At 44.6% G+C, this 27,692-nt stretch overlaps 1 protein-coding gene and 1 long non-coding RNA gene across 6 annotated transcripts in view; one reads left to right on the top strand and one right to left on the bottom strand.

The window, feature by feature from the left end:
* The window catches only part of BRD3 (bromodomain containing 3), a 35,721-nt gene extending 8,421 nt beyond the window's left edge, over positions 1–27,300 (bottom strand). The window contains exons 1-10 of one of the 4 annotated variants that reach the window (XM_083485111.1): positions 27,089–27,296; positions 18,957–19,287; positions 16,960–17,097; positions 15,475–15,622; positions 11,492–11,718; positions 9,961–10,332; positions 8,344–8,472; positions 5,835–6,026; positions 4,623–4,688; positions 1,223–1,464 (exon numbers count right to left, since the gene is read on the bottom strand). In XM_083485111.1, coding sequence (XP_083341237.1) covers positions 1,223–1,464; positions 4,623–4,688; positions 5,835–6,026; positions 8,344–8,472; positions 9,961–10,332; positions 11,492–11,718; positions 15,475–15,622; positions 16,960–17,097; positions 18,957–19,157 — 1,715 coding nt within the window. In that variant the 5' untranslated portion in view covers positions 19,158–19,287; positions 27,089–27,296. Of the gene's footprint in view, positions 1–1,222; positions 1,465–4,622; positions 4,689–5,834; positions 6,027–8,343; positions 8,473–9,960; positions 10,333–11,491; positions 11,719–15,474; positions 15,623–16,959; positions 17,098–18,956; positions 19,288–26,538; positions 27,047–27,088 lie in introns of those variants that run through there. The other 3 variants (XM_083485113.1, XM_083485112.1, XM_083485114.1) reach the window with 3 other exon arrangements.
* Positions 108–15,441, top strand: LOC310698341. 2 transcript variants are annotated; one of them, XR_014521412.1, is made up of 4 exons: positions 108–404; positions 4,639–4,749; positions 7,542–7,576; positions 15,313–15,441. It is a non-coding gene; the product is annotated as an uncharacterized lncRNA (long non-coding RNA). The 2 variants fall into 2 exon arrangements; XR_014521413.1 differs by having other exon boundaries at positions 4,639–5,659.
* Positions 27,301–27,692: the final 392 nt, after the last annotated feature.

Raw genomic sequence — 27,692 nt, 5'->3', positions numbered from 1 at the left:
CTGACTTGTAGAAAAGACTCTATGGAAATAGAGACAACACCCGTACTTTTGTAACGTAAGAAATTTTTTAAATAATTTTTTTTAAAAAAACAAAACCAAAAAACCACCTCCTCCTCTGGGGGGCTTTCCCATGCAAACTTGGGAGCTGATTCTCTGTGACCACCTCCTCCTTTCCTTCAGATTAGTTCCAGTCAGCACAGAGCAGGAGGCAGCTTCTTTTTCGTGGGATGAAGCATCCAAATTGCTAAGTGAAAGGGTTAACGCTCACAAAGGGCTATAGAACTCTGTGATGTCACAGGCCGAGGCAGTTATTTTCCGTTGGTTCAGTTATGGCAGTTATTAACAGTCTTCACAGTCGGAGCAGCAGGTATGTTCCGTTATGCTGCTGTCTACCTCAGAGTTAGGTCAGTCTGCAGCGGTCTTTTGTTGTCTTAGGTGTAATATGTATTAGTAATGGAAGTAACATCTGCCTGCCTTGTATATTTAATCTAACAAGTGCAAGCACACTGAGTAAAAGTTGTTGGTTATTTAAGCTTTAAACAGGGAGCGTCTTGCATATTTTTTTAATACGAGGGAAAGGGAATTAATGAAAGGGTCAGACGACCCGGGCTCTCTTCTGCGTAACTCTGTAAATGGGAACTAGAGTTTAATTCCCACATTTCAGTGACTTCAAAAGCCCCCATTCAATGCTGTTTGGGTGGCTTTAATAATAATAATAAATTTTTATTTATACCCCGTCTTCCCTAGCCAAGACTGGGCACAGGGCGGCTAACAACCAATAATAAAAACAAGTTGATTAAAATACAATTTAAAAGATTAAGATACAACATTAAAACATTAGGATGCAGCCTCTTCACAGGAGGAGAAAGGGGGGGGAAAGAGGGGAAGGGAATCAAATTGATTCTAAGCCAAAGGCCAGGTGGAACAACTCTGTCTTACAGGCCCTGCGGAAAGAAATCAGATCCTGCAGGGTTTCATGAGACAGAGCGTTCCACCAGGCCGGAGCCAGTGTTGAGAAGGCCCTGGCTCTGGGTTGAGGCTAATCTAACTTCCTTAGGGCCCAGGACGACTAGGGTGTTGCTATATATGGACCTTAAGGTCCTCCGTGGGGCATACCAGGAGAGGAGGTCCCATAGGTATGAGGGTCCTAGGCCGTAACATCGGAGACAGGGACCATGCTGCAGAAACAGTGACCCCAGACCACTACACATCTCCCCTTTACCTGTTTGCGGTGGTGGTGCTGTTGGCCTTCTTGGCCGGTGGCTTTTTCTGCTGGGCCTGCTTCACCGGCTGAGTGACCTTCACCTTCTTCTCCTCTTCAGCCTTTGCCTTGTGCTTCTCTTTCTCCTTCTCTTTTTCCTTGTCTTTCTTTTTTTTCTCTTTTTCCTTCTTCTCCTTCTTCTTCTTTGGCTTGTTCACGGGGGCTTGCGAGAGAGCAGCAAGTTGCTCGTGGACAGCCTTCAACTGGCAGGGGAAGATGGAAGAGTAAAAGCTTAAGGTGGCCATATTGCTCCAGAGCCAGCTCCCTTGGAGGGAATGAGCCACTCTAAAATTGTGCCGGGGGGATCCCTCCTGCATTTCCCACCCCACCTTGATCATTCTCCATCAATTAATGAGAAAAGAAATCACATTCAACAACTATCAAATTTGGGTGAAATTCTCTCCCTTTTACCTTTATCTTACTTTCCTGGTGGCTGAGGGATATTTGCCAATGTTCTCTCAAATCTACAAATCATCTCACCACTGGCTGCACCTTCTGCAGGAACTTACAGGGGCTACCACCAAGCAGTGCTCCTGGCAAAATGCCATTGGCGAGAACCAAAAACTAGCCCCTCCACCACCCCATGTGTGGTGGCTCTATATGTGCCTGCCATGATCTGGGCTACAACTGCATGGATAGCAGTAGCTTCATACCCCCCCCCTCCCAATTGATTGGTTGCATAATATTTGTATACCACTTGACTCTAAAAAAAACAACAACAACCCTCAAAGAGGCACCAGATGTGGTGCCCTCCCCATGGAGGTGTCAGTTCTCAAACAACCCTGCAGACGTAGGGTGGGAAAGCAACAAGCCCAGCTTTGCCTGTCTGATATATTCCCAATGCATTGACACCAGGGGAGTGAGGAAGACACACTGCGTTTGGTGCCTGCTAAAAATTGTTTAGCCAAGCTTTTTTTTGGTAACTTGTAATTTCATTTTATAATGTACTAGGGGTTGCCACCCCTGCTGTCGCCTTCCCCAGCTGTGCGCCAATGCAGCTACCGCACATGTTCACTTTACCTGCTAACCCCATCTACCCCTTTTGGCTTTCCGCGACACTTGACCAACCTCTCTTCCCTTTACACCTCACCTATCCACACTCCCCCCCCCCCAGCTTGCCCTAAGCCCCACCCCTTTTAAAGGAGGGGGTGGCAATTCACAGAGTGGCTTGCTAAACAGCTGTGTGAAGCTCCTCTCCCTTCTATGTTAAGCCTCACTGCAGGCACATTTAATGGAGGGGGGAGGTGTTAATAGAAAGCAGCTTGTTAAACCACTTTATGAAGGACCACTCTGCCTTCCATTAAACCTGACTCTAGCTGTGTTTAATTGGGGGGGGGGTTGCTTCACACAAGAGCTTGCTCAGCTTCTGTGTGAAGAGCCTCCCCTCCCCCTAAGCCTTGTTGCATGCCTTTTTAGTGTAGGGAATAGGTGCTTTGCAGTGCTTCCCTTCCCTGTTAAAATAGCTCACCTGTTCTTCATGCTGTAGTTGACACTGCCCCCTACTGGCGGCCATGCAAACTGCAGAGCATAACGGCACCTTGCATTTCTCCATACTGTATATAGGAAGATATCTTTTTAAATTCCTATTTTATTTTGGGGGTAGTGGGTGGGAAGGTTTGATTGGCCATCATTGCTTCTAAAGAAATAAAAGCCTCTCTCAGTACAATGACTGATGGGCTCTTTCCCATGTTCAACCACAAGCTTACAAACACACCACAGACCACCTGAATGAAGCTCGTGGTCTACTGGTAGTCCACAGACCAAGGTTTGGGAACCCCAATCTTCAAAGCAGAAGAGATGCCCTTATGGGCAGCCTCCCCTACCCACTTGTGGGGCTGTCTTTTCCCCCAGAGGTCTGTGAACATCCAGTCCCGAACATTTCCTTGCTTGGCCATCAACTGATGGATGAACACATCAACATTCAGAATAGGGTCCCTTCTAATGTCATTTTTGTTTTTTCTATCCCTGCATTTTTAACTTGCCCCAGGCACTAAGGATTGAGTGAGAATGGAACTTCGTATTTTTTTTTTAAAAAAAGCACACACATAAAAATAAGTAGTCCTAAAATAAAAATGGAACAAAAACAGAGCAAGGGGTCCCTTTTAAAAGTGTTAAAACACAAATAAGACTTGGTTCAGCAATATCACTGTGTGTCCTACCTCCACCCCAGGAAGAAGCAGAGACATCACCTTTAAAAGAATTATCATGAGGACTAGAAATTTGCCCATCATTAAAAAAAAAGAAAAAAGTGGGATTCTCAGGAAATCTGGTGGGAGCACTGGGTTATCGCTTTGGATTGCAAACACTCTATGGACTCAGCAGCACTGGCTGTGGAAGAGAATGTACTGCCAATAGGTTCCCCCACCCCCTGCCCAATGGAGGAGGACTGAAATATGGGACTTTGTCTAAATCGTCATCAGATCCTTTAACAAAACTCCTAAGATAAGCATCAGTTAAAAGCAGTGATGAGGCCCTGCCCTTGGGGGCTCACAATCTCATTTTTTCTTACTCTCCTGCCATGCCAAGAGTAACAAAACTCAAAAAAGCCCTCTAGAATATAAACTGTTGTAACAAAATAGTCTATAGCGGGCCACCTAGCTCAATTCTTATCTAAACCAGGTGTAAAAAACATGTGGTGCCCTCTAGATGACGCTGGACTTCCAGCTCCCATCAACCAGCCACACTGACAATGGTCAGATGGGAATTGTGGTCCAACAACATCTGGAGGGCCCCCAGGCCCCCATCCCTGATCTAAGAAGGAGTATTCCACTACTACATGCAAGAGGTGGAAGGATGCCTCTATATAGAAGAGACATTCCCTCATGTGAGAGTGGAATCCCTCTCCTTGGATAAAGGGTGGGGAACCCGTGGTCCTCCATTTCTTGTTGGACTTCAACTACTATCAGCCCCAGCCACCTTGGCCAATAGTCAGGGGTTAATGGGAGTTTTAGTCCAGCAAACAGCTGATGGGCCACTGATGTTCTCCAGTGCTGCTTTAAGCATTCTCTCATCATTGACCAGATCCAGGTGCTTTTAAAATTCCCGTCCTCCATGACTGTTTAAAGGATCAGAACTCAAAGCTCTTGACCTCTTGTCACCCTCTCTCTTTCCCCTTTCATCCCCAATTTATTTTAAAACAAATTTATTATCAAAACACCTGCAGAATCCCACCTTGCCAGCTGAAGCCCAGAGCTTTACTGGATCAGCAGGACGGAAAAATTATCTCACATGCAACACAGCTTATAGATAGGATATTATATATATATATATATATAGCTATGCTAATGCTACACAACTTGACATATCCGGACAGCAATAAGAAAATGAAAATTTTAAAATTAAAATTAAAATAAACAAATACATTCCATCCATTCCAGTCTCGGGAGTCATTGACCTTGTAGCACTGCCTCAATGATCGGGAACAGTCCTGTGTGAACAAGAAGACAGGCGAGGAAGCTAATCGTGCATCCTGAGTGCGAATCCATTCGGTAGGAAGGGAGGGGGGGAAGGGTAGGGGATCCCGCAATCTGCATTTGCCACATGAACACACAAAAAATTACACTCTGGTCTCCCAAGGAATCCTGAGAATCTTTTCATTTTTTCCTCTCTTTCCTTTTAAAAGGGCCAACTTTCTAGCCCTCCAGGCCACTCAAAGTGCATGAAAACGCAAGGGCCAGCAGCATTTCCCCCACTCACAATTCTTTTTTCATAGTGTATTTTTTGCACTATAATAACCACACAATGTATGCCACACAATGTAGGCACCCAATTTTTTAAAAAAGAAAGAAAGGTTCCTAGTAAGCCAAAACTGTTTGGATTATTTTGGGATTATTATTTTTTTAAAGCCTCTGAATATTAGCCACATTGCAGTTTACTTTATAAACACTAAAAAGCAGGACCTTGTTTCAAACAAGTAAATAATCATTTAAATTCTTCAGAGGCAAGTGTAGCTATCATATTACAGATCAACCCAACTGAGACTAAGTGACTTATACGCCAAAATAAGTTATTTTGCTGAGGTGAGGTGGTTCTCAAACTGAAGACTTCTAGAACCATATGTGTGCTGGCTGAACACTAGGTTTTTTCACAGACATATTTCATAGATACCAAAATGTCAAGCAAGCTCACGTGTAGAGGGGCTTTTATTGGAGCTTGGCCTGGAACCCATTGGGAATGAGATCTCAACGTTTGTTTGTTTTTAAATGACCATAAGAACATAAGAAGAGCCATCCTGGATCAGGCCAGTGGCCCACCTAGTCCAGCATCCTGTTCTGACAGTGGCCAACCAGATGCCCCAAAGGGAAGCCCGCAGGCAAGACCTGAGAGCAACAGCAACTCTCCCCGCTTGTGATTCCTAGCTACTAGCATTCAGAAGCATCATTGCCTCTGACAGTGGAGGTAGACCAAAGCCATCATGCCTAATAGCCATTGATAGCCTTCTCCTCCCTTAACCTGTCCAATCCTCTTCCAAAGCCATCCAAGTTGGTGGCCATCACTGCCTTGCAGGACTGAGTTCCACAGGTTAACTGTGTATGGTGTGGAAGAGGACTTCTGGCATGGGGCCACCTCTCACCTGCTCCTGCAGCTCAGCCAGCCGTGTGGCTCTTTCCTCTTCAGAGTCTGAGCTGTCCGAGTCGGAGGAGCTCTCCTCGCTGCTATGGCTGCTTTCCATGCTTTTGCTGACAACCGGTGCCGTCTGTGGGGGCTGGGCCAGGGGCTCTGCCGGCTCATCCGGCATCTTGGCAAACCTCATCTCAAAGACATCCTGCGTGCGGAGAGAGAGGGCATATGAAAGAGAGAGGTTTGTAGAGGGGGCAGAGAGAGCCCACCACCCTTCTAGGAACATAAGATAAGCCACTGGCCACATCCAGTTCAGCATCCTGTTCTTACAATGGCCACCCAGATGCTCCAAAGGGAAGCATGCAAGTAGAGTCCAAGCACAAGAGCCCTCTTTCCTTCTGTGGCTCCCAGCAACTGGTATTCAAAAATATCATTGCCTCCGACCATAGAGAAAGAGCACAGCCACAGAATCACAGAACTGTAGAGTTGGAAGGGACCCCAAGGATCATCAAGTCCAACCCACTACAATGCAAAGAATCTCAGCTATAGCATCCATAGCTAGCAGCCATTGACAGCCTTATCTCTTCCATGAATTTGTTTATTCCTCTTTTAAAGCCATTTAAGATTGGTGGCCATCACCACTTTCCATGACAGTGAGTTTCCCCATCCCCTCTACCCACTTTCTCCTTGGGGAAGCAGTGTTCCCCAACCTCCCATTCAAAAAAATAAACAATTTGGAACAAAGGCAAGGATGTGAAACACATGAGCATCATTGCTGAGTCACCCCCCCCCCCAAAAAAGATGGGACGTATATTGGCCAGCTGGGCATAATCTGCTTTGATGCAGTCTAGATGCAGAATCCTCTCACATTTAGCTGTTATTTCTACACTGCAGGGGATTGGACTAGATGCCCCTTGAGGGCTCCTTCCAACTCTCCAATTCTGTGCTTCAAACCAAATCGATGAAAAGCTAGCAGGACTGGATGATAAATAGCTAAATTACAGGAAGCAGATGCTGAAATTGAAATGCCTTCCATACAAGGATTTGGAGGAGAAGATAAAATCACAAATAGTGATATGGAGAATTGTCTGGATATGGCATTGATGGATTTGAGAGGGGGGAAGCACTGGGAAAAACTTCATTCCTGGCCTTTCTTCAGTTCTAGCAGACAAAGTATATTCTGCAGTCAATTTGGAGTGAATTCAGAGAATGCTGCTGCTAAATTTATGCTATTCTCTATGGAAAAAGACTTGGAAAAACAAAAAAAATCAAAGGTCCTAGAAGAGCAGATTGGGATGCTATCGTAAATACAACAGGAAATGGAAACACAACAGGAAATGGAATTTGAACATACAGGACATGGACTATTGGATATATAGTAAGAAAAATATAGAATATTATCCCAATATGTGACCACACTGGATAGATTTAAAATGGACACAGACAGAAGAATTTACTGTCAGCTGATATGGAATAATGCTGGTGGGAATTAATGGAGGTAAAGTTAATATCAAAGAAAAAATATGGATGACAGGTACCAATAATAACAATTCGGGAACCTATCTTAGGCTTTTTGTGGGGGAAATAAATGATTGATTCTGAGTCACCTTGACTTAAAAGAAATAATGTTTAACAGAAAATAGAGAAGATGGGTGTTAGCATGGACTGAATGTTTTAAATAATCATATTTTTAATGTACATGGAAATGTCACTCTTTCAGGGCCAAATGCTGGGAGGAGAAAGGAAAGATTCCAGGTGAGAGCTGGGAATGAGCTACCGTCCCCTTTAGGTGGTAAGGGCTAAAAGTTACTCTTAAGAGAGGACTCCATATTCTACTTATTCTGTTTGTATTTTTGTAGCAGTTTTTATTGTGTTATTTAAAAACTTTAATAAAAATCTCATTACAAAAAATGATAGCTCCCCCTCCCCTCCCCAGAAGGGACACTTCTGTCCATAGGCCCAATTATGCCAACCAAACCAAGCTCACCTGTCCTTCACCTCCAGGTAAATACCCAGCTGGTCTAAAAATGCCTCACCTGTCAGCTAACCAGAGGCATCCACTTGATTATCAGTGCTTGTAAAGACCTCTGCCTCCCGCAACTGCTCAGGCAACCCCCCCCCCGAAAAACCCCCACGAGGTCACCCAATATCACCGTGACATCAGGTGACTGACAGGCCGGCATCCTCACCCACCTGTCACAATTTTGCCCAGTGGGAGAAGAGGAGAAAAAGTTCTGGCCCACCAGCGGGGCTTACTTGACCACCTCAGCTCTAAAAGTGTCCCCAATGCAGATGTGCATAAATGATCCACTCTGCTCCTATGAGGCTGCTTGTCGCTTCTCTGCCTGAGTCACTTCCCTGGGACAGGCCAAATCAGGGACAGAAATCCATTATTTTGGAGGCAGGCAAGGGGAATTAGGCACAATCCAAAGCCTCATAGGCACCTTTAACAAGGAAATTAATTTATTTCTCATATCAGTTTTTGAGTCTCTGTTCTGGTTCCATTTTGTCCATCACTTTACCTGAAGCTTCCTGGCCATAGCCACGACTTCATGGTCTGGAGGGTTGTACTTATAACAATTAGAGAACATTAACCGGATGTCCGCCGCAAAGCTCTGGGCATCTTGATAATCCCGAACGTCCATTTTTTTCTGCAAATACAAGAAAGTCGGGAGGAAAGGAAGAACAGGGAGAGGGAAAGTTGGGTAACAGGTTGAAAAAGCCCTAAGCAACTTGAATTCACATATGCAGAAAGTTTTTTTTTTATTTTTAAGGCAGAGTTTAATCTGGGACAGGGCTGGAAACCATTGACAAACTACTATAGTCACTGCCGAGAACAAAACAATTATTTACAAGCACTTTTGATGCTTAGAAATGCTACAGGAATAAAATGATACAGCTGAGAGTATGTCACGTGGGATTTGAGTTTTGCTCATGTATGTTGTGAAGGTGGTGGACTCTCCTTCACTGGAGATTTTAAAGCAGAAGTTGAATGGTCATCCATCAGGGATTCTTGAGCTGTGATTCCTGCAATTCAGGGGGTTGGACTAGATTACCCTTGACCCCTGAACCCTAAAATTCTATGATTATATATCAGAAATCTTCCAGCAAGCATTGGAGGAGCAGCAAAAACAAGTCCACTGTTGATGGACCAGGCCACAACTCCCCCTCATCCAATGCCAGCATCAGCCTGGCAGCTGCCTCTGATGGTAGTCCCTGGGTGCTGCCTGGTTAGTTTTGAACCGTGACAGGGTCTTCTCTGTGGTGGCTTCCTGGTTGAGGAAAGCCCGCCGTAGTGAGAAGCACTTGTCCCAACATTATTAACTTTCAAGAGGGGTTTGAAAACATTGACGTATGACCCCCTTAACTCAAGCTTGTGGTGGCTGAAGAAGACTGTTCCTGGCAACCCCAAAATCATTGGATTTAAGACATTTTAAATTGTAACTGTGTTTAATTATAATGGTTTTTAAAGACTCCAGTGTTGTTGTTTTAATTTTAAACTGTATACCTGTTTACTGCCCTGAGCTCCTTGGGGGGGGGGGATGGCAGGCATGAATTGAATAATAAATATAATTAGTAGGATTTGCAACTGGGACAAGTTCAAGCTGTTATGGTTAGTGTATTAAGCCCTTAACAACTTGGGACCAGTTTACCAGTGAGATTGCCTTGGTCATATATAAGCACTTGACTGCTTCAGTCCATAGAACTGGCACTGTCACATGTGCCACATAATGCCCACTCTGCGCTTTTAAGAACTCAAACTTGCACTGTAGAATGCCCTGCCTATTGACAGCAGGGAGGTGCCTTCACTACACCCTATCTAGTGCTTGCTTAAAACCTTTTTGTTTGGACAAGCCTATCCAGGCATGCAAACAATTCCTAGTCTCCTTTTAACTTACCCCTATTTTTCATTATGAAATTTTTTTAATGCCTTTAAAAAAAAGTGATATAGCGGTTAGATTGTTGGCCTAGGAACTTCAAATCCTCCCACTCAGCCATGAAGCTCACTGGGTGTGACCTTGGCTCACAGCCACTGCCTCTCTCAGCCTGACCTAAACTACCTTACAGGGTTGCTGTGAAAAGGGAGGAGGAAAAGGTGGGCTATCAACACAATGAATCAAGACTAACAGGGGACATACTTTCACAGTACTGAGATCCATCGGGTGCTTGATGATGTCATGGTAGTCGTGCAGCTCCAGAGCCTCAGCATCCACTGGCTTGTAGAAGGGCCAAGCATATGCTGCGTGCTTCTTGGAGAGCATCTCCTTGAGGATGCTGTCACAGTACTTGAGGTGTTCAGAGAGCTTCCCCTTCTTCCCTGCGTGCTGGGGCACCTCCCCATCCTCCAGGTCTTTCTTGGGAGGCTTGATGGGCCGGCCCCCACTCTCCCGGCGGGCCACCACCTTTGCCTGCTTGGAGTCCAGCAGCGGGGTGGGCGACTCACTCCGACTGGCTGTGATGGCTGATGTTGTCGGGGTGGTTGTGTCTGCTTTCCGCTTCACTCCCTTTTTCTGAAATTCAAAGGAAAACACACATACACAATTTTTTTAAAAGGAGAGGCTACAAATAATAAATGATGAATGCATGGGCCCTTTATTCAGAACTATGAGGACCAGAATCTTGCTTTGGATGGGCTTTGGATCACTGGTAGTGTATGTAGGAGGGTCTCAGGTTCAATCCCCACTTGCAACTCTTTTTTTCTTTTTAAATTATCATTTTCAATTTTACATAGTTTGCACAATGACATTTAACCAAAATACAAACCATACATTTATCATCGATTTTCCTTTCCACCACCTTCCATGCTTCGTTTTATTAACCCACTGCCGCTCCAAATTCTAATTATTCCGTATTTATTTTCTCTTTTTGAAAATAAAAAATAAAATAAAATAAATTGTCCAGTAGCACCAACTAAGTTTGTTCTGGGTATAAGCTTTTGTGTGCATGCACACTTCTTCAGCTTATACCCAGAGCAAACTTTTTTTTTTTTTGCAAATAATTTTTTATTAATTTTCCAATACAATTATATATTTTTATCTAAGTTTTAACAAATTATCTCTTTTTGAACTTCCCTCAGCTTCTCTGGAAATCATCCGTGTTTATCACTTTACCCAGAGCAAACTTACGATGGTCTCTAAGGTGCTACTGGACAATTTTTTAATTTATTTATTTCGACTGCGTCACATCAACACGGCTACCTACCTGAATCTCTCTTTTTCAGTTTTATTTCAATATACTTCATACTGCTGAATTTATTCTAACACTGCTAACATTTTAGTTTACAGTAATTTTTCAAGTATGTTGCAAATCTTTTCCAGTCTTTCTCGTCCTGGTCTCTGAGTCTACTAGTCAAATTAGCCATTTCTACATATTCTATCAATATTATCTGCCATTCCTTTGTTGGTATTGTGCCCTCCTTCCATTTCTGAGCATATACCAGTCAGGCTGCTGTAGTTGCATAGGAGATTTTCCTGATCTCTAGGTATATCTGCATCAATTATACCTAAAAGAAAACTTCCAGTCTTTTTACAAATTTCCTTTTAAACATTTTTATTTTCAATCATCTCCCAGAAGCTCTTAGCCATTTTACATGTCCACCACATACTGTATGATAAAAGGTACTTCCTACTCTATGATTCCTGTGGGTTGGGTTTATTTTCTTTTGCTTACCTTGACAATAGGTGACATAGCAGTTACCACAGGCATGATGGGAGTGGCAGCAGGAGGGGGAGGCAGTGGGGGCACAGCAGCAGGGGCCGCAGCAATGGGGGAGATGTTCGCGGTGATGGTTGGCACGGGCGTGGCAGCGATGACTGGCGTCTGCGACACGGAGGGAGGGACATTCTGGAAGGGGGCTGATGGAGACACGGAAGATAAGGCTGCTGGGTGCTGAGCTCCTGGTTGTTGTTGGTGTTTTTTTTTTAAAAAAAAAGAAAAACAAGAGAGAAAAGGGTCAAAGTAGCAAACCCCTCCCTGGTTCTTTTGGGGATGAAGGCCAGCTCAATCAGAAACATTCTACCCCAGCTGGTCATGATGATAAATACTGTTTAAGAAACAGTGCCCGAGATTGCTGCTTTTTTCTTATTTCCCCTCTCCCCTCCCCATCCCTTCTTCCTTGTGTGCCGCTTCTTTCATGATTGCAAGGTCTTCTGCAACGTCTTGTTCCATTAGCTTTGCCAAAGAGCAAGCTCCAACAGGTGTTTCCTACCCCTGAATAGGGCCACGCGATATATCAATATACTGTCTTATAATCAATATTAAGAGCAAATTGTGATAACCATTTTTTAAAAAATTACCTGGCAATTTATCTTGAGTTGTGTGTGTGCTTGTGTGCAATAGTCAAAAAGCATGATATTACAAAAACCGGGAAGCCAACGCTGCTTCCTGTACTGTTGCAGCCATTGTTATTGCTAACTCTGCCTCAGCTGCTTTTCTGTGCTTCCTGTCGCAGCAGCAGCAGCAGGCTGACGCAAAAATCGCTCACTTAGAAACTTTGTGTGTGCACTGCAGGGTAAACTCTCTGCCTTAGTTCGCCGTCTCCCCTGCCTGCCTCCTCAGCGGCAGGCAAAAATCGTTCTTGGAGATATCATGTGTGTGCACAGGTGCATGCAGCCTAACTCTGACCTTTCCTAACTCTAACTCTGCCTGAGTGCTCTGTCTCCTGCTCAACAACCTGCGAGCAGGAACTTCCCTCCCTCAGAGATGCCAGGCTCTTGCTGAATCTGGAGCCCCCTTTCTCCTCCTGTTCTCACGTAATAATATAAACTGGGGGTGTAGTAAAAAGAAAAACACACTGCTCTAGCGTAAGAGCCGCTTCCCTCTTCCCCCTGTTGTGCTTGTTGTGGGTGTGCGATTGTCTGTGTGTATGTCTCCCTCCCTCCCCACTCCCATGTTTGTGTTTGTGTGTGCATTTCGTTTCTGAGAAGCAGAACACCTTGTGTTGTTGTTGTTTTAATTAACCCAGCCTCTCTCTGTTGGCAGGCGGCAGGTCGTCTTAACTTTACTCTAAAGTAGCTCTTCCCCTCCCCGCCACCCCCGCTTCCCCTGTCCAAAGCAAGCTGCAGATAAACACGCTACGTAGTTGCTTCAGATTAAAAGAAAGAACAACATGCTGCTGTGGCATTAGAGCCGTTTCCTTCTTCCCCCTGCTGTGCTTATTGGTTGTGGGTGTGCGATTGCCTGTGTGTGTGTGTGTCCCTCTCCATCTCCTGTGTTTGTGCGCGTTTTGTTTTTATGAATACGAAGAGCAGTTTTTTATACAGTGGTACCTCAGGTTAAGAACTTAATTTGTTCTGGAGGTCCATTCTTAACCTGAAACTGTTCTTAACCTGAGGTACTGCTTTAGCTAATGGGGCCTCCTGTTGCCGCCGCTGCGTGATTTCTGTTCTTATCCTGAAGCAAAGTTCTTAACCTGAGGTACTATTTCTGGGTTAGCAGAGTCTGTAACCTGAAGCGTCTGTAACCTGAAGCGTCTGTAACCTGAGGTACCATTGTATATATAAAAATTAACTTAGCCTCTTTCTGCTAGCAGGCAGCAGCTCCTCTTCTTAACTTTAAAGTAGCTCTCCCGCCCCCCTCCACCCCCTCCCCTGTCCCAAAGAAACTGCTGAAGAACATGTTCCGTAGTTGCTTCAGATTAAAAGAAAGAAAAACACGCTGCTCTGGCCACTTCCCTCTTTTCCCCATCTGCATGTATTCTCTCTCTCTCTCTCTCTCTCTCTCTCTCTCTCTCTCTCTGTGTGTGTGTGTCTGTGTGTACGCACGCAAAATTGTCTCTGTCTCCCTCATTATGCTCCTCATTTTCTCCTCCAGACCCTCCTCCCTACCCTGGAACTCTTCTCGATTCTCCTCTTACCCCTCTGCTTTCTCACACATTTATTATTAAGTTATTAACATTAATATATTCTCCAGAAATCTGTAACGTTACTGTTGAAGCACGCTATCAATGAGTAAATTTTCATATAATTAAATGCATCAAATTTTCCTTGCATATATATATATAGAGAGAGAGAGAGAGTGTTTAATTTTTTTTATTCTGTAAAAAAACTCTATCCATTCTTTCTGGTTTGGTCTGGATTATAAAAGAAATGCAGATTCCCCTGGCACTAAAAATATAAAATTTGTTTAGCAATTTTTTTATTCAGCTAAAATTTATCCATTTCATTCGCTCTATTTTGGCCTGGTTTAGAAAATAAAATTAACAAACAATCTAATAACTGGTGTTGTGGGATGCACACATTCAACGAAGACTCAGTAGTGAAACATATTTGAATATCTAAAAGTGTGACAGTGATTGTGAATTGGCTTTTTTTCTTGTTTCGTAATGTAATTTATTTTTTAGGAAACATTCTCTCACCTTACCTTTGATATCTATGCTACTGAATTACTTCTACAGCTTAAGAGAAAATGTGCTAATTTAAACATTATCAGTACAGTAGTACTATAACAGTTTTAACAATATGTTAAAGGTAAATAAAAATCTATCCATTTTAGAGTTAGACCTGTAGGTAGGAGCAGTTGCCAGGGGATTACCACATTCACCTCTACATAGTTCCAGCCTTATTTCAAGCACTGTGATATACTGAAATATCATAATGTTTAGCTGGTGATATATTGTCCTATTGAAAATCAGATATCACACAGCCCTACCCCTGAACTATTTCTGAATCATGAAAACAGCTATTATTTAAGAATAATATTATTTAAGTTTACTGTTCCTCTTCCCATCCATCTCCCTTTTCCCTCATGGGTTGTTTTTATGGTGTTTTTGTTTTGTTTTTAAAAAGCTGTAAGCCTATGAGGAGGGACTTGTCTTGTTTTAAGCCACTCCTGTGAGCCTTTTTGAGTGAAGAGAGCCATAGAAAAGCTCTAAATAATTAAAATCCTCTACCTGAACCTTACCTCCTTCTCTGTAACTTGGAAAGTGTTGCAAGAAAAAAATTGCTAGCCCTTAATATTTCTGAGAACAAAATTCTAGTCCTCACGGTTCTGAATACAGAGGTTCATTAGATAGGAACATAGGAAGCTGCCTTCCACTGAGTCAGACCACTGGTCCATCTAGCGCAGCACTGTCTACACTGACAGGCAGCAGCTCTCTAGCCAAAGTTCTCTTCAAGCCCTACCTGGAGATGCCACTGGCAGCTTAACCCGGGACTTCCTGCATGCCAAGCAAACACTCCATCCCTGAGCTAAGGCCCTCCCCCTAAAGATTAAGATTCTAGTCCTCATGGTTCTGAATAAAGTGCTGTGTTCAATAGGAGCACAGGAAGATGCCTTATACGAGTCTGACATTTGGGTCCATCCAACTCAATAGTGTCTACACTGACTGGCAGCAACTCTCCAGGGTTTCAAAGAGGGATACTTCTGCAGTCCTACAAGCTGCTGTCAGAGATTGAACTTGGGACTTTCTGGATGCAAAGCAGACACTCTGTCACTGAGCTACACCCCTTTCCTTATTTGCTTCATCCATAAATAATCCACTTGCCTTTCAGGGGATTGGACTAGATGACCATCTGGGTTACTTCTAACTCTACAGTCCACCTGCCAGGGATTCTTAAGCTGTGATTCCTGCATTGGAGGGATTGGACTAGATGACGCTAGAGGATGCATCCAACTCTACAATTCTATGGTTCTATGACAGATGCCATCCCAACCTGTGCTGTGCCCACTGCCAGCCATCTTCCGCGCTTTGCCTTTCGGAACTGGAGGCAAGAGCTCAACCTCTTCCTGTGGCATCTGAGCGACTTTTTGAAGAAAGATCTTCTCCAAGGCTTGGGCCATGAGAACGATGTCATCGGTGGGCTGGAGACGGGGTGGGAGAAAGCAGGAGGTCATGGGGAGGACACACAGGAAGGCTTGACACCTCACATCTATTTATTTGTTTGCTTCATAACATTCATACACCACTTGAGTGTGGTGGGGAAAGACCTCAAAGTGGTTTGCAAAGAAAGAAAAAGATAATTAAGATCATCACTTAGAAAAATTAACAGCAAGGATTTAAAACTTTCAAAAAAATTTTAAAAACGGATCAAAATTTGCACCAATCTTCTAAAACATCTGGGTAACTTATCTAAACAATATAGCTCTTAGCAGGTGCTGCAACAAGTACAGCGAAGGTGTCCGTCCGATATCAATAGGCAAGAAGTTCCAAAGTATAGGTGCTGCCACACTAAAATACTGAGTTCTTACAAACATGGAACAAGTATTATGTGGCACATGTAACAGCGCTAAGGCTGCTGATCAAAGGTGCCTGCCTGATGTCAGTAGGAACCCACTCATGCAGCAAAGCATTAATCACACTCTGGACCCAACCAGTCAGTCCCACTATGCTGGATCTAACAAGCCAGGAGGAACAGGGGTCAAGGTTGCATGTGGTCAGACGCATTGCCACCAGCATCTCGTCCACATCAGCTGATTGCATGAGGAGAAACTGATCCCATAAAACATCCTTCATGGCAGGAATGCGTACTTCAACCAGAGCTGCATCAAGCACACGAGTCATGATCCCTCCAGAGCTGCAACAAGCACAGAGTCATGATCCTGCCCTGTGGAATGCCCTCCCAGCAGATGTCAAGGCAATAAACAACTATTTTACTTTTAAAAGACAACTGAAGGCAGCCCTCTTTAGGGAAGTTTTTAATGTCTGATGCTGTATTGTTTTTAATATTCAGTTGGAAGCCACCCAGAGTGGCTGGGGAAACCCAGCCAGATAGGCGGGGTATAAATAATAAATTTATTTATTTATTATTATTATTACTATTATTATTATTTAAAGCTGAGTGATTTTATCCTCAAAAGTGTGTAGCCAGTTGATCACAGCAGGTCTTCAAGGGCTCCAGAGGTCTCTCCTCTACAGTGGGAGTCAGTAACCCTGAAACCCTCCAAAATAACTCCACCAGCTGGTTACTAGAGGACACAATGTGAGCTGCAAAATGAGCCATTTTTGCAGGCCCACACTGCTACACTGTAGGCACAGTTAGGTGTTTTTAATAGTGTTTGGTTATCTTCAGAGTAAGACTTACACCACTTGCACTAAAGTTCTCGTCCGGCTTGTTTCATAGTCTGGACTTCCTCATAATACTAAAAGGACACAACACCCGACAACATACATCTCAGCCCCCCGGGTCCAGATCCTTTACCTTATTGTAGATGTAGCAATTTGTAAACATGGTGTTGAAATCTTGCATACATTCGCTGGCACTCCAGTAATAGTTGTGCTCTAGCCGTTTCTTGATAGTCCCCATATCCATCGGGTTTTTAATTATTCTGTGGTAATCCTGTTGGGAGGAGGGAAATCTCGTTTATTAATTATTTGGGGAGGGGCAGGACCGTTTCAGCTAGAGGGACCTATAGGGAACCTTTCAAGAAGTCACACACCAGTGGCAGAAAGCCAGCCAGGGTGAAGGCTTGTGGCTTCCGAAAGGCAGATCACAGGAATGCAGCCCACATGCTGAAGGAAGTTTCCCACCACTGGTTTAGATAATCATATGCAGCATTTGGCGATAGTTACAAGAAACAAACCACGGTTAAGTATAACGGGGGGGGGGGGGGATGGAAAATCCATGACCCTCCAGATGTTGTTCATTACAGAATTAATATTTTTAATTCTTTTCGTAAACTGTTTTGAGGCATTTTCTTTTTCTTTCTTTTTTACACTCCAGTAGGGTATAAATTTTATGAAATAAAATTACATTGCATTATGAAATTACAGGTATTGGAGGTGTATTAATTTTTATTTAAGTAAATACATCTCCATCTCCTGTAAACCACAGCAAGCGTGGCCAATGACCAGGGATGATGGCATATTTTATTTATAAGCATATTTATATATCCCAATTTTATAACAACAACAAAAATCAGAGCAGTTTACAACCATTATACATAAAGCCATATAAAAAGTTAAGATTTTAAAAAATCAGTGAACTATTGTGGAAAAGATGTATTGATTTCCTGTGTAAGTCTGAGGGAACAGAAAAGTTTTCAGGAGGCATTTAAAGGTTAAGATGGAAGTGGCAGGCAGTTCCACAGGATTGGGTCGATGACCCTAGAGACTTAGTTTCTTCTTGCCGCCAAATCAGTCTCACCAACTCAGGAAATTATGTTCCTGCAGAGAATCTCAGCAATGGACTTGGGATACAAGGGTTCTGGTACTCCCTGAGGTACCCGGGACCTCAGTTGCTCAGGGCTTTGTAAGTTAATACAAGGACCTTGAACCAGGCTTGGTAGTAGATGGGGAGCCAGAGCAGGTTGTCCCATGTTCTCAACCAGACTCTCTCCTTAGTAATCTGGATGCTGCATTCTTCACCAGGTGGAGCTTCCAAACCAGGCCCAAGGCTGCTCCACACAGAGCACATTACAGCGATCCAGGCTCAAGATTATGCATGGACTGCAGTGGCCAGGGTATCCCTGTCCAAGTGTCCAGGAATGGTTGTGATTAGCAAACCACGTGAAGCTGGTAGAAGGCACTTCTAGCCACAGAGGACACCTGGGCCTCTAGTGAAAACAATGTATCCAGGAGTACCCCCAAACTACGCACTTGCTCCTTCAGAGATAGGTAAGTTACCTGTTCTGGGTGGGGTTACCCTATCTCCAGACATGGGACCCACCCACCTTAAGAACCTCTGCCTTCGCAGGAATTTAACACAGTTTACTGGCCCTCATCCAGTCCACTACTGCATCCAGACACAGGTCCGAAGCTTTCACATTCTCTCCTGATTCAGATGTCAGGGAGAAGTAGAGCTGCGTGTGTCATCAGCATACTGGTGACACCTTGCTCTGAAACTCCTTTATCTAAGGAGCTGTCCTATGGAAGACTGAGCAAGAGCAAGCTTCTTTTCTGCTGCTCTGGGAGGGGAGGACCTGAACCAAAGGATTCAAATGACAATAAATGATATTCTGACTAAACAATATGAAGAATTTTCTGACGGTAACTGCTTGGCAATGGAACTTGGAAGATTGGGGACTCTCGCTTGTTGGAGGTTTTTAAACAGAGGTTGGAAGACCATCTTTTGGGAATTCTATAGCTGTGATTTCTGCATTGCAATGGGTTCTACGATTCCTCATGACAACAGATGACGCCTTGTCGGAGCCTTTAAATAAGTGGGGAAATACCTCAGAAATAAGAAACATTACTCACTGGTAAATTCAATTTAATTGCATCAACAGGTTGGTAGAAAGGCCAGGCGAACTGGTGTTTCCACAGAGTCTTCACCACCACATTCTGCATGTACTGAAGTTGGTTGGTCTTCCGCCCAGGCTTGGCTGAGTTGGTGACCTCTGGGGGAGGTGGGTTCGCAGGGCCTTGGGGAGCCTGGATGGCTGAGGTGGCAGCAGACATCTTTCTCCTGCCTCCTCCTCAACTTGCTGGCGTTCAAGGCAGCCGCAGCAGGTCCTCGGGAAGGAATCGTTGTCTTTCTACGATCCCTGGATGGGATGGGCATCCCATTCCCAGGGACCAGCCATGCAGCCTGGAGAGCAGGGAGAGGACAGCAAAACATCAGTCGATGATTTCTAGAAAAGGGCGGAGGGAAGACACATCGTGGAGGGCTCGATCTTTTGATCACAAGGAGCCAAATCTCATTAGGCCCTCCAGTTCTATGACATGGAAGGAGAAGGAGGAGGAGAAGGAGGATGGCTCCCCACCACGAGTCCTTTCTTGCATACAAGGGAGAAGCTTGTGGGGCAATCACAAATAGCTGACTACTAAGCCTGCAAAGCCAGGGCCAGCCCAAGGCTACACCCTAAGCCACACCACCCCAGGTCCTTTGTACATACAAGAGCACAACTGGCAGGGCAATCACATTTATGGGGCAACCCTTAGAACTGGCCTTGTTCATAGCAACTGATGGCACAAAAGCCTATTTCTGGAGAAGGACTGGGAGGAAATTTGCTTTGCTCAGAGACTGGAATTACATCTTGACTCCTTACAATGATGATGCAGTGGCAGGAAAAAGAGTGGGGAATGAGCTCCTCTGTGACTTCTGTAAAATCAGACATCAACCCAGCATTCAAAAGTTGCCAGGAGCATTTTGCACCTTGCTTTCGGCCACTTGTGACCAAGTGAAGATGCCTGAGTGCCAGGAGGACAGCTGGTGCACCTACCATCTGGAGGTTGCATGCCTGGGGATTATTGGATCTTGACTGTTTTCACACACTAGCAACACCTATAAAATTCTATCCATATTTTATCTGCACAACTAGAATGAATTTCAGGAGCTAAAAAGTTCTATTGAAGAATAGGATTTTCGATCCGTCTGGCCCAAAAATCACAACTAGGCATTCCGTTTTGGTGACTATTACATTGGTTTAAGAAGCTATATTGGTGCCTAGCTTATATATCTGAGCTTCTAACACTGCATCAACCTTCTGTATTTACTACACTACAAAGAGGTTTTAAAAAATTTGTTCTAACCACCCAAGTCTAGAGAAAGAATCCAATCTACTAACGTTTTTCTTACCATCCTGAAACACATACTGAGCACAGCCAGCACAAATTCACAACATTGAAAGAAAGCTAGGTGGATATATATATTGGGCAAGACATTAACATGGCTCAGACTCAGAACACGCCAATATAACTCCTAGACTACTAACAGCTAAAAGTAAGAACATGCCAACAATGTATTATTTCATACAATTTTATATACTGTACTGCTTACTTGTTTAAAAAACCTCAAAGCAGTTTGCAAGAATACTAAAACACTTAAAAAAAACCTAAAGCATGGAATAACAATAATAATAAAACCAGCAACAACCTAAAAATTCACTAGCCTTCTAGATACCTGTGTAGGCTTTTTGTATTCCACTTCTGTTAATTATTTCAGCAATTCCTTTCCATCTTCCTCTGTTTTCTATCCTAAAATTATCTTAACATTCTAACCTTATTTTTTCCCTTTAATATTCTATTACTCTATTTATACTTAATTCCTTATAACATTTCTACTAAAGCCATATAACTTCATTCCAACATTCATTAATTTTGCAGTATTTCTGTAAATAGATACCTGTGTAGGCTTATCTATACAAAACTGTTTTGAGCAGGCACCAAAAAGTGTAGTGAGGGCACCTGTCATTAGGCAGGGAGTTCCAAAGTGTAGGTGCCATCACACTAGAAGATGAATTTCTTAATGACATGGAAGGGGTATTACATGGCATCTTTAACAGTGCCAGTTCCAGAAATCAAAGCAATTGAGAGAGCTTATGTGAAATAAGGCAATGGGGAGAGAGAGATGTGCTCAATCATATCAACCAATTACTTATCTGAAAACCAAGTATAAAATGTTGAATCTGTAATGGTGAGCAGCCCAAATAAGATCACATCTAAATCATAAGTGTAGATCAAATTGGATTTATTTGGGTGGTGCCCAAGTAAATTCTACTCAGAGTAGAGCCCACTGAAGTTAATGGAAACAAGTTACTCGTGGCCATCAATTTTTGTGTGTCTACTCCAAGTACGGCTAACATTATGTTGTAATTAAAAGTATTTATCATAAGCTACCCTTCACCCAAAGCATCTCACATAAACAAAGTACCAGCGAATGCCAGCAGCAGGGTTCAAATCCCCACTTGGCCAAGAAACTCTTGAGCTCACATCCCCCAGAGCCATCTGGTTGGTCTTGTGCTCTTGCATGTGCTAAGGACTTGGGAAGACTGGCCCTGGCTTTGCAACCTCGGTAGCTGCTATTTGTGATTGCTCCCCCAACGTCTTTAGTTGGGTTTTCTTTAGTGCCATTTTTAAAACTAGCTCTTTATGGTTTTTATGGTGTTTTGCAAATTGCCTTTAAATGCATGTAAAAGGGGATTTATTATTATTATTATTATTATTATTATTAAGCTTTTGGTCCAATCCGGCAGCCAGGCTCTTACTACGTTCTAAGAACCTAAGCAGAGTTTGCTAGATCTAGCCAAAAGTTACCCATCTCCTCCAGCATCCTGTCCTCACAGTGGCCAACCAGGTGCCCTAAACCCTCAATCAGGACCAGAGTCCAAGAGCACTCTCCCATTCTGCAGTTTCCATAAACAAGTATTCAGAAGCATTACTGCCTCTAATCATGGAGTCAGAGCCTGGCCATCATGGCTAGCAATGGTACCCCTTGATATCCTCTGTGAATTTCTTCTCTTTGAAAGGAGGAAGGCAGGAAGGTGTCAGAGGAAGCTGAGGCCACCTGTCCACCAAGAGCCTGGCACAGTGCATATTTACTTGCAAGTACATGCCTCTAAGTTAAATGGAACTTAATTCTATGTGGATATAGAACTGTAGCCTTATTTGGGTGCAAGTCTTGGGGAACTATCAATCAGCAAAATAAGCTTCCCAGTAAACACCAAGAACCTATACTAGCGGAGTCCATAACTGTATTTCAATGAACACAACACCCTTGGAAGTGCACAATGTCTTGGATTCAGACTAAGTGAGTAGAACTCAGATCCCACTGAAATAGACATTGCTGAAGAGGTCAAAAGCAAGCTAGCAGTGACTTAATTTAAACCCTTGATGGCAGCTTAAATTCAGCTAACTTAGCCCAGGAATTGTGAGCAATTCTGGTCACCTTACTGCAAAAGGCATATTAGACTAGATGGTGATTGGCCTGATTCAATAAGGCTCTTCTTTTTATGTTCAATCAGTGCCCTCCCTGACAATCCCCATCAGTCCTCAACTGGAACAGCCATGCTTCCATCAGCCCCAGCATTAAAGAGCTGTACAGGCTGGGGCTGATGGCAATTGTGGTCCCAAACATCTGGAAGGTGACAGCTTGGGAAAGGCTGATTTAGACCCAACACAAAGTTTCAACCTGCTTAAGAGCATAAGAAGAGCCTGCTGGATCAAAACAATGATCCATCTTAGTCCAGCATCCTGTCCTCACAGTAGCCAACCAGATGCTCACTATGAGAAACCCACAAATGGGATTGGAGCACAAGAGTACTCTCCCCTCCTGCGGTACCCAGGAACTGGTACTGTACTTCTTTTAGGAATGACTCCTTCTGGCAGTTTGTTTCCCAGTGCCTGGTTGCAGTGTTAGAAACTCAGATGTATAAGGTAGCGGCCAAATGTCTCCTTAAACCAAAGCTTCAGTTGCCAAGACAGAATGTCTAGTTGTCATTTTTGGGCAAGATGACTCTAAAGTCTTACTTTTCAAATGATGCACTAACATATTTGATTATCAGTTAAACATCTGGCTAGTTCAGATGACAACCCTGAGCTAGGCTAAGAACTTTGAGAACTTAAAGAAAAGTCACATTATCCAGGAACACTTCACATACCTGGACCATTCCTAGCTCTTTTTCTTAATGATGACACAGTCCATTCATAACATATGAATATTTTTCACAACTGTGAGCAGGGCAGTGGAATGGGGTAAGTGAAGACAAGCTTCAACAATTAGCTGTAATTGTTCACTGCTCCTGCTTAGGCTGCACAGAAAAAGCATTTTGGTTCCTGAAATTTATTCTGATTGTGCAGATAAAATGTAACTAATAGAATTCCACAGGATGTAGTATTAATGTGTGAAAACAGTCAAGATCCAATGATCCTCAGAAACGCACCTCCAGATGGTGGAGATATCAAGCACCTTCCTGGCACCCAGGCAACCTCACTTGGTCACAAGTGGGAAATAGGTGCAAAATGTGCCTGGCGCCTGGCTGATTTTGAACACTGGTTGGGATATACAAAAGAGGACCCCCACTGATATATATACGGATACCACCCTGAACACACCAGCAGGGTCAGGACTGGTTAGTACTTGGATGGAATACCAGGAATACCAGGTGCTATAAGCTTGGCTTGGAAGGGATAGCTCAGTCAGTAGAGCATGAGATTATTAATCTCAAAGTTCTGGTTTCAAGCCCCACATTGCAGGTGGTTGAACTAGATGGCCTTTACGATCCCTTCCAACTCTACAATTCTATGATTCTAAGGATAATGAACTGTTCCTAGTATTATTGACCACTGTCTCCATACCCCCTCATCATGACCACCATCTCCCCCTCTCACAAACCCCAAATTCTGACACAAAGTTGTTGAATTTGTCATTAATGGATTTCTGCAGGGGATTCTCACCCCCAATAAGCCTGCAATCCTAAACACACTTGCTTAGATGCAAAGGTGAAAGTAAGAACATAAGAAGAGCCTACTGGATCAGGCCGAAGGGGCTAATCTAGTTAAGCACCCTGTTTCCACTGTGGCCAACCAGATTCCCAAAATGGGATGCTCATGAGCAGGACATAAATACAATGGCACTTTCCAATCGCTGTTGCCCATCACCTTGCATACAGAGACAACAAAACCTGCATACCCAAGACAGTCTATCAGACAAGCCTCCAGGCCAAAGGGGGCTCATCAAAGTCCAGCATCCTCTTCTCAGAGTGGCCAACCAGATCTGGAAGGACATAAGCAGGACCCTAGCACAAGAGCAACTCTCCTCACTTGTGATTCCCAGCAAGTGACAACCAGAGGCATCCTGCCTCCAGGAATAAGGAAGAACATAAGAACTTGCTGGATCATGCCTAGTCCAGCATTCTGTTCTCACAGGGGGCAACCAGATGCCCCAAAGCAAAGCCTGCAAGCAGGACCCAAGCACAAGAGCACTTTCCCCTCCTATGGTTTCCAGCAATGGATCACACAATCAATAAGCACAACCATTCAGTTTAAGTCAACCGAGACTCTGGGCAGAGATGACACCCCAATGAAATCAATGTAACCGGCAACACAATCTTATTGGCCTTGAACTGGAACTAGATATCACAACCAGGCTTTCACAAGAATGCTACAAGTGCGTCAGGCGGGCTCTCCTTATCCAAGGAAGAGGATTCAACATTTGCCATACCTAAACTCTGGAACAATATGTGTTCAAAACAAAACAACACTGCTCTAGGGCATCAGGCTTCAACTGGCAGGTCATGGGCAACTTCCACCTTGCAACTTGATCTATGGTGGTTTGCAACAGCAGCACTACCACCACAATGATATATGGGAAATAAACTAAGAAATGGGTCCCCCAGTGCAGAATTGTGTTCATAGTGGGTTGTGGGTCTGAAAAAGTTGAATGCAGCTGGAGTGAGCAGAGGGAGGGAAATATGAAAGCTGCTTTATACACAGAGTCAGGTCATTGGTCCATCTAGCTCAATAATGCCCAGTGACTGGCAGCAGTTATCCAGGGTTACAGACAGCGAGACTCTCCCAGCTCTTCTTGGAGAAGCTGTGGGGGACTGCACCTGGAATCTTCTGTGTGCAAGACAGATGCTCTACCACTGAACCATGGCCCTTTTCTTAAAAATGTCTAGTCCTTGTGGTTCTGCATAAAGGGCAAAATCAAACAGGAGTACCTTAGTATGGTCCCATTTAGCTTAGTATTTTCTACACTAACTGGCATAGGCTCTCCAGGTAGGGATAGGGGTATTTCCCAGCCTGACCTGGGACTTTCAATTCTGCATTTCTATTATTCTGTGCATGCAAAGCAGATGTAGCCTTTTCTCCAAAATAAAATAAGGTTCCAGACCTCCTGGTTCTAATAAAGGGATAGTCTAGCTCAGTACTGCCTACACTGACTGGCAGTGACTCCAGAGTTTCAGACAGGGAGGCTCTCCCAGCTCTACCTGGAGATGCCATGAGAGATTGAAGCTGAGCATTTCTGCATGCAAAGCAGGTGATATACGCACTGAGCCACAGGATCCAAAGTTAATTGGGATCTACTGTTAGATATCCATGCAATCTTCAGTAGACCAAGGAGTTTCCAACTCCTAGTTATTTTACAATAGCAACAAAACAAGGATCCCCCCCCCCAAAAAGGCTACTGAAATGAAATGAAGAGCCAGGAGTGAATTTTTTTATGCAAAAGGATTGCAAAATTAGTTCAGTTCTGGTACAGAAAACAAATCCTTGGGATCTGAATATGTTCAGAGGCGGCCTGCTCCTCAGTTTGAAATTCTTGTTTTGGAAGCGATTATAAACAACAACCAAGTAAATCCAACAAGTCTTAAGTCTCCTTGATGCTGCCCCAGAACATGGGCAGAGTGCCTGAGGCAGCATCCCTGTCCATGTCTCTTTTTTTAAGGAGTTGGCCTGCAATCCTAACCACAATTCCATTGGAATAAGCCACACTGAAGGCAAGAGAACAGACTTCCATAATATAGACATAGTTAGGATTGGGGGTCCCAATAAAATCAGCTGATTACCTTCCAGGCAAACAGGTCTAAATCAGCAGGTACAACACACATCAGATAGACACACCAGTTAACTCCAGGGACCAAAATCGGGTCCTTGGACCTTTTGACTGCGGAATTGAGAGTGCAAAGCCCAAGCTGGAGATGGGGAGTAATGGAGCCACATTAAGAGCCAGCCTGGCATAGTGGTTAGAGTGTTGGGTTCGGGCATGTGAAAACCAGGGTTCAAATTCCCCACTGAGCCATAAAGCTCACCGGGTGGGCATGACCTTGGGGCCAACCACTCTCAACCCAACCCAACCCAGGAGGTTTGCTACTGGGGATAAAATTTGGAGATGGGGTCACGGGTATGTAAGCCACCATGAGCTCCTTGGAGGAGAGATGGGATATACATGCAATAAACAAACCAATCAACCACACAACCAACTGCAATCGCCCCTAAAAGAGATCTCCATATGCAACAGGGTTTTTAAGGAAGAAGAGAAAAGTCCCCCCCCCCCGCAATCTTTTCTGAGTTTTCTAAAGTGACTACCACACAGGAAAATTAAAAAAACGCAACACACCCCGAGAGAAAAGCGAGGAAACAGAGCGCGACGCGACAGGAGACAAACCAAGGCGCTCGCTGAAGCCGCCTGGACGAGGAAGCGGCGCTGCTTCCAGCCGAGCGGAGCCAGGCGCGCAGCAGCGGCAGCAAGGCAAGCGGCGGGCGCACGGGGGGCCTGGGCTGGTGGAGAGGCGAGCTTCTCCCCGCCCGCCGTTCCTTTGTGCGAGCGCGGGCCGGAGGAAAGCGGGATCGCTCGCCCTTCTCCCCGCTTCGAAAGATGGCGGGCAAGGAGGGAGGGAGTCCGGCGCAGAACGAGGGCGCACGGAGCCCTCCTTGCGTCTGCGGCAGGGCAGCCGCGCGCTCGCCCTTTTGTTACACTGTTGCCAGCAGAGGAAGCGCAAAAAGGAAACGCCGGAGCGGCGCGCTTGGAGAAGGGAAAGGAGCCTTTGTGTGCGCGATTTTGCCTCCGCCCTCCGCGGCCTGCTCTCTTCTTCTTCTTCTTCTTCTTCTCCTCCTCCACCACCACCAAACCAAAGAAGCCCCCCCAGAAGCGCGTCTAGCTTGCTTACTCGGGCCGGCCGGGCTTTTTCTTCCTTCTCCTCCTCCTCCTCCACCACCACCTCCTCTGGCTGCTGCCGGTAGGGCTCGACTGATTCCCCCCTCCTTCCACTACCACCACCTTTTTTTTTCTAGTTCTCTCCAAAGCAAGTAAAGAATTGATGTGCTACGAGCTACAGAGAGAGAGTCTTTTTCAGAGCTAGCCAGGCGCTCTGCTCATGCGTCCCCGCCGCGGGGGCCGCTGGGTAACGTAGTTTGCTGGACCAGCTTGGGAAAGGTGCTCCGCCCCGGCCAAGACTACAAATCCCAGCCTGGAGCACTAGCTCCTTTCTTTCTTTGCGCCCTCCTTTTTTCTCTCCCCCCCCCCCCCGTATGGACCAGAAAGCGGAGGAGGATCAAGCTTACGAAGGTTTCACATGCGTCTGTATGTGTACACACAAACACAGGAGCAACATGGGTGGGGGGAGGTGCAAAAATGTGTTTCCCCATTATTTCTTTTTTGAGGAGGGGGTGTCCAGGGGGGCAGGCATTTCCAAGAGGAGAAAGCCTGCCGCCCGGGTCTTCCTCCATGCGAATACATCTCTCCCGCCTCATTTTGCTTTTTTAGACTAGGAA

This window comes from Podarcis liolepis (genome assembly GCF_965112155.1).
Source record: "Podarcis liolepis genome assembly, chromosome: Z".
NCBI classification, from domain to species: Eukaryota; Metazoa; Chordata; class Lepidosauria; order Squamata; family Lacertidae; genus Podarcis; species Podarcis liolepis.
This window is presented reverse-complemented; position numbering and strand designations above follow the sequence as displayed.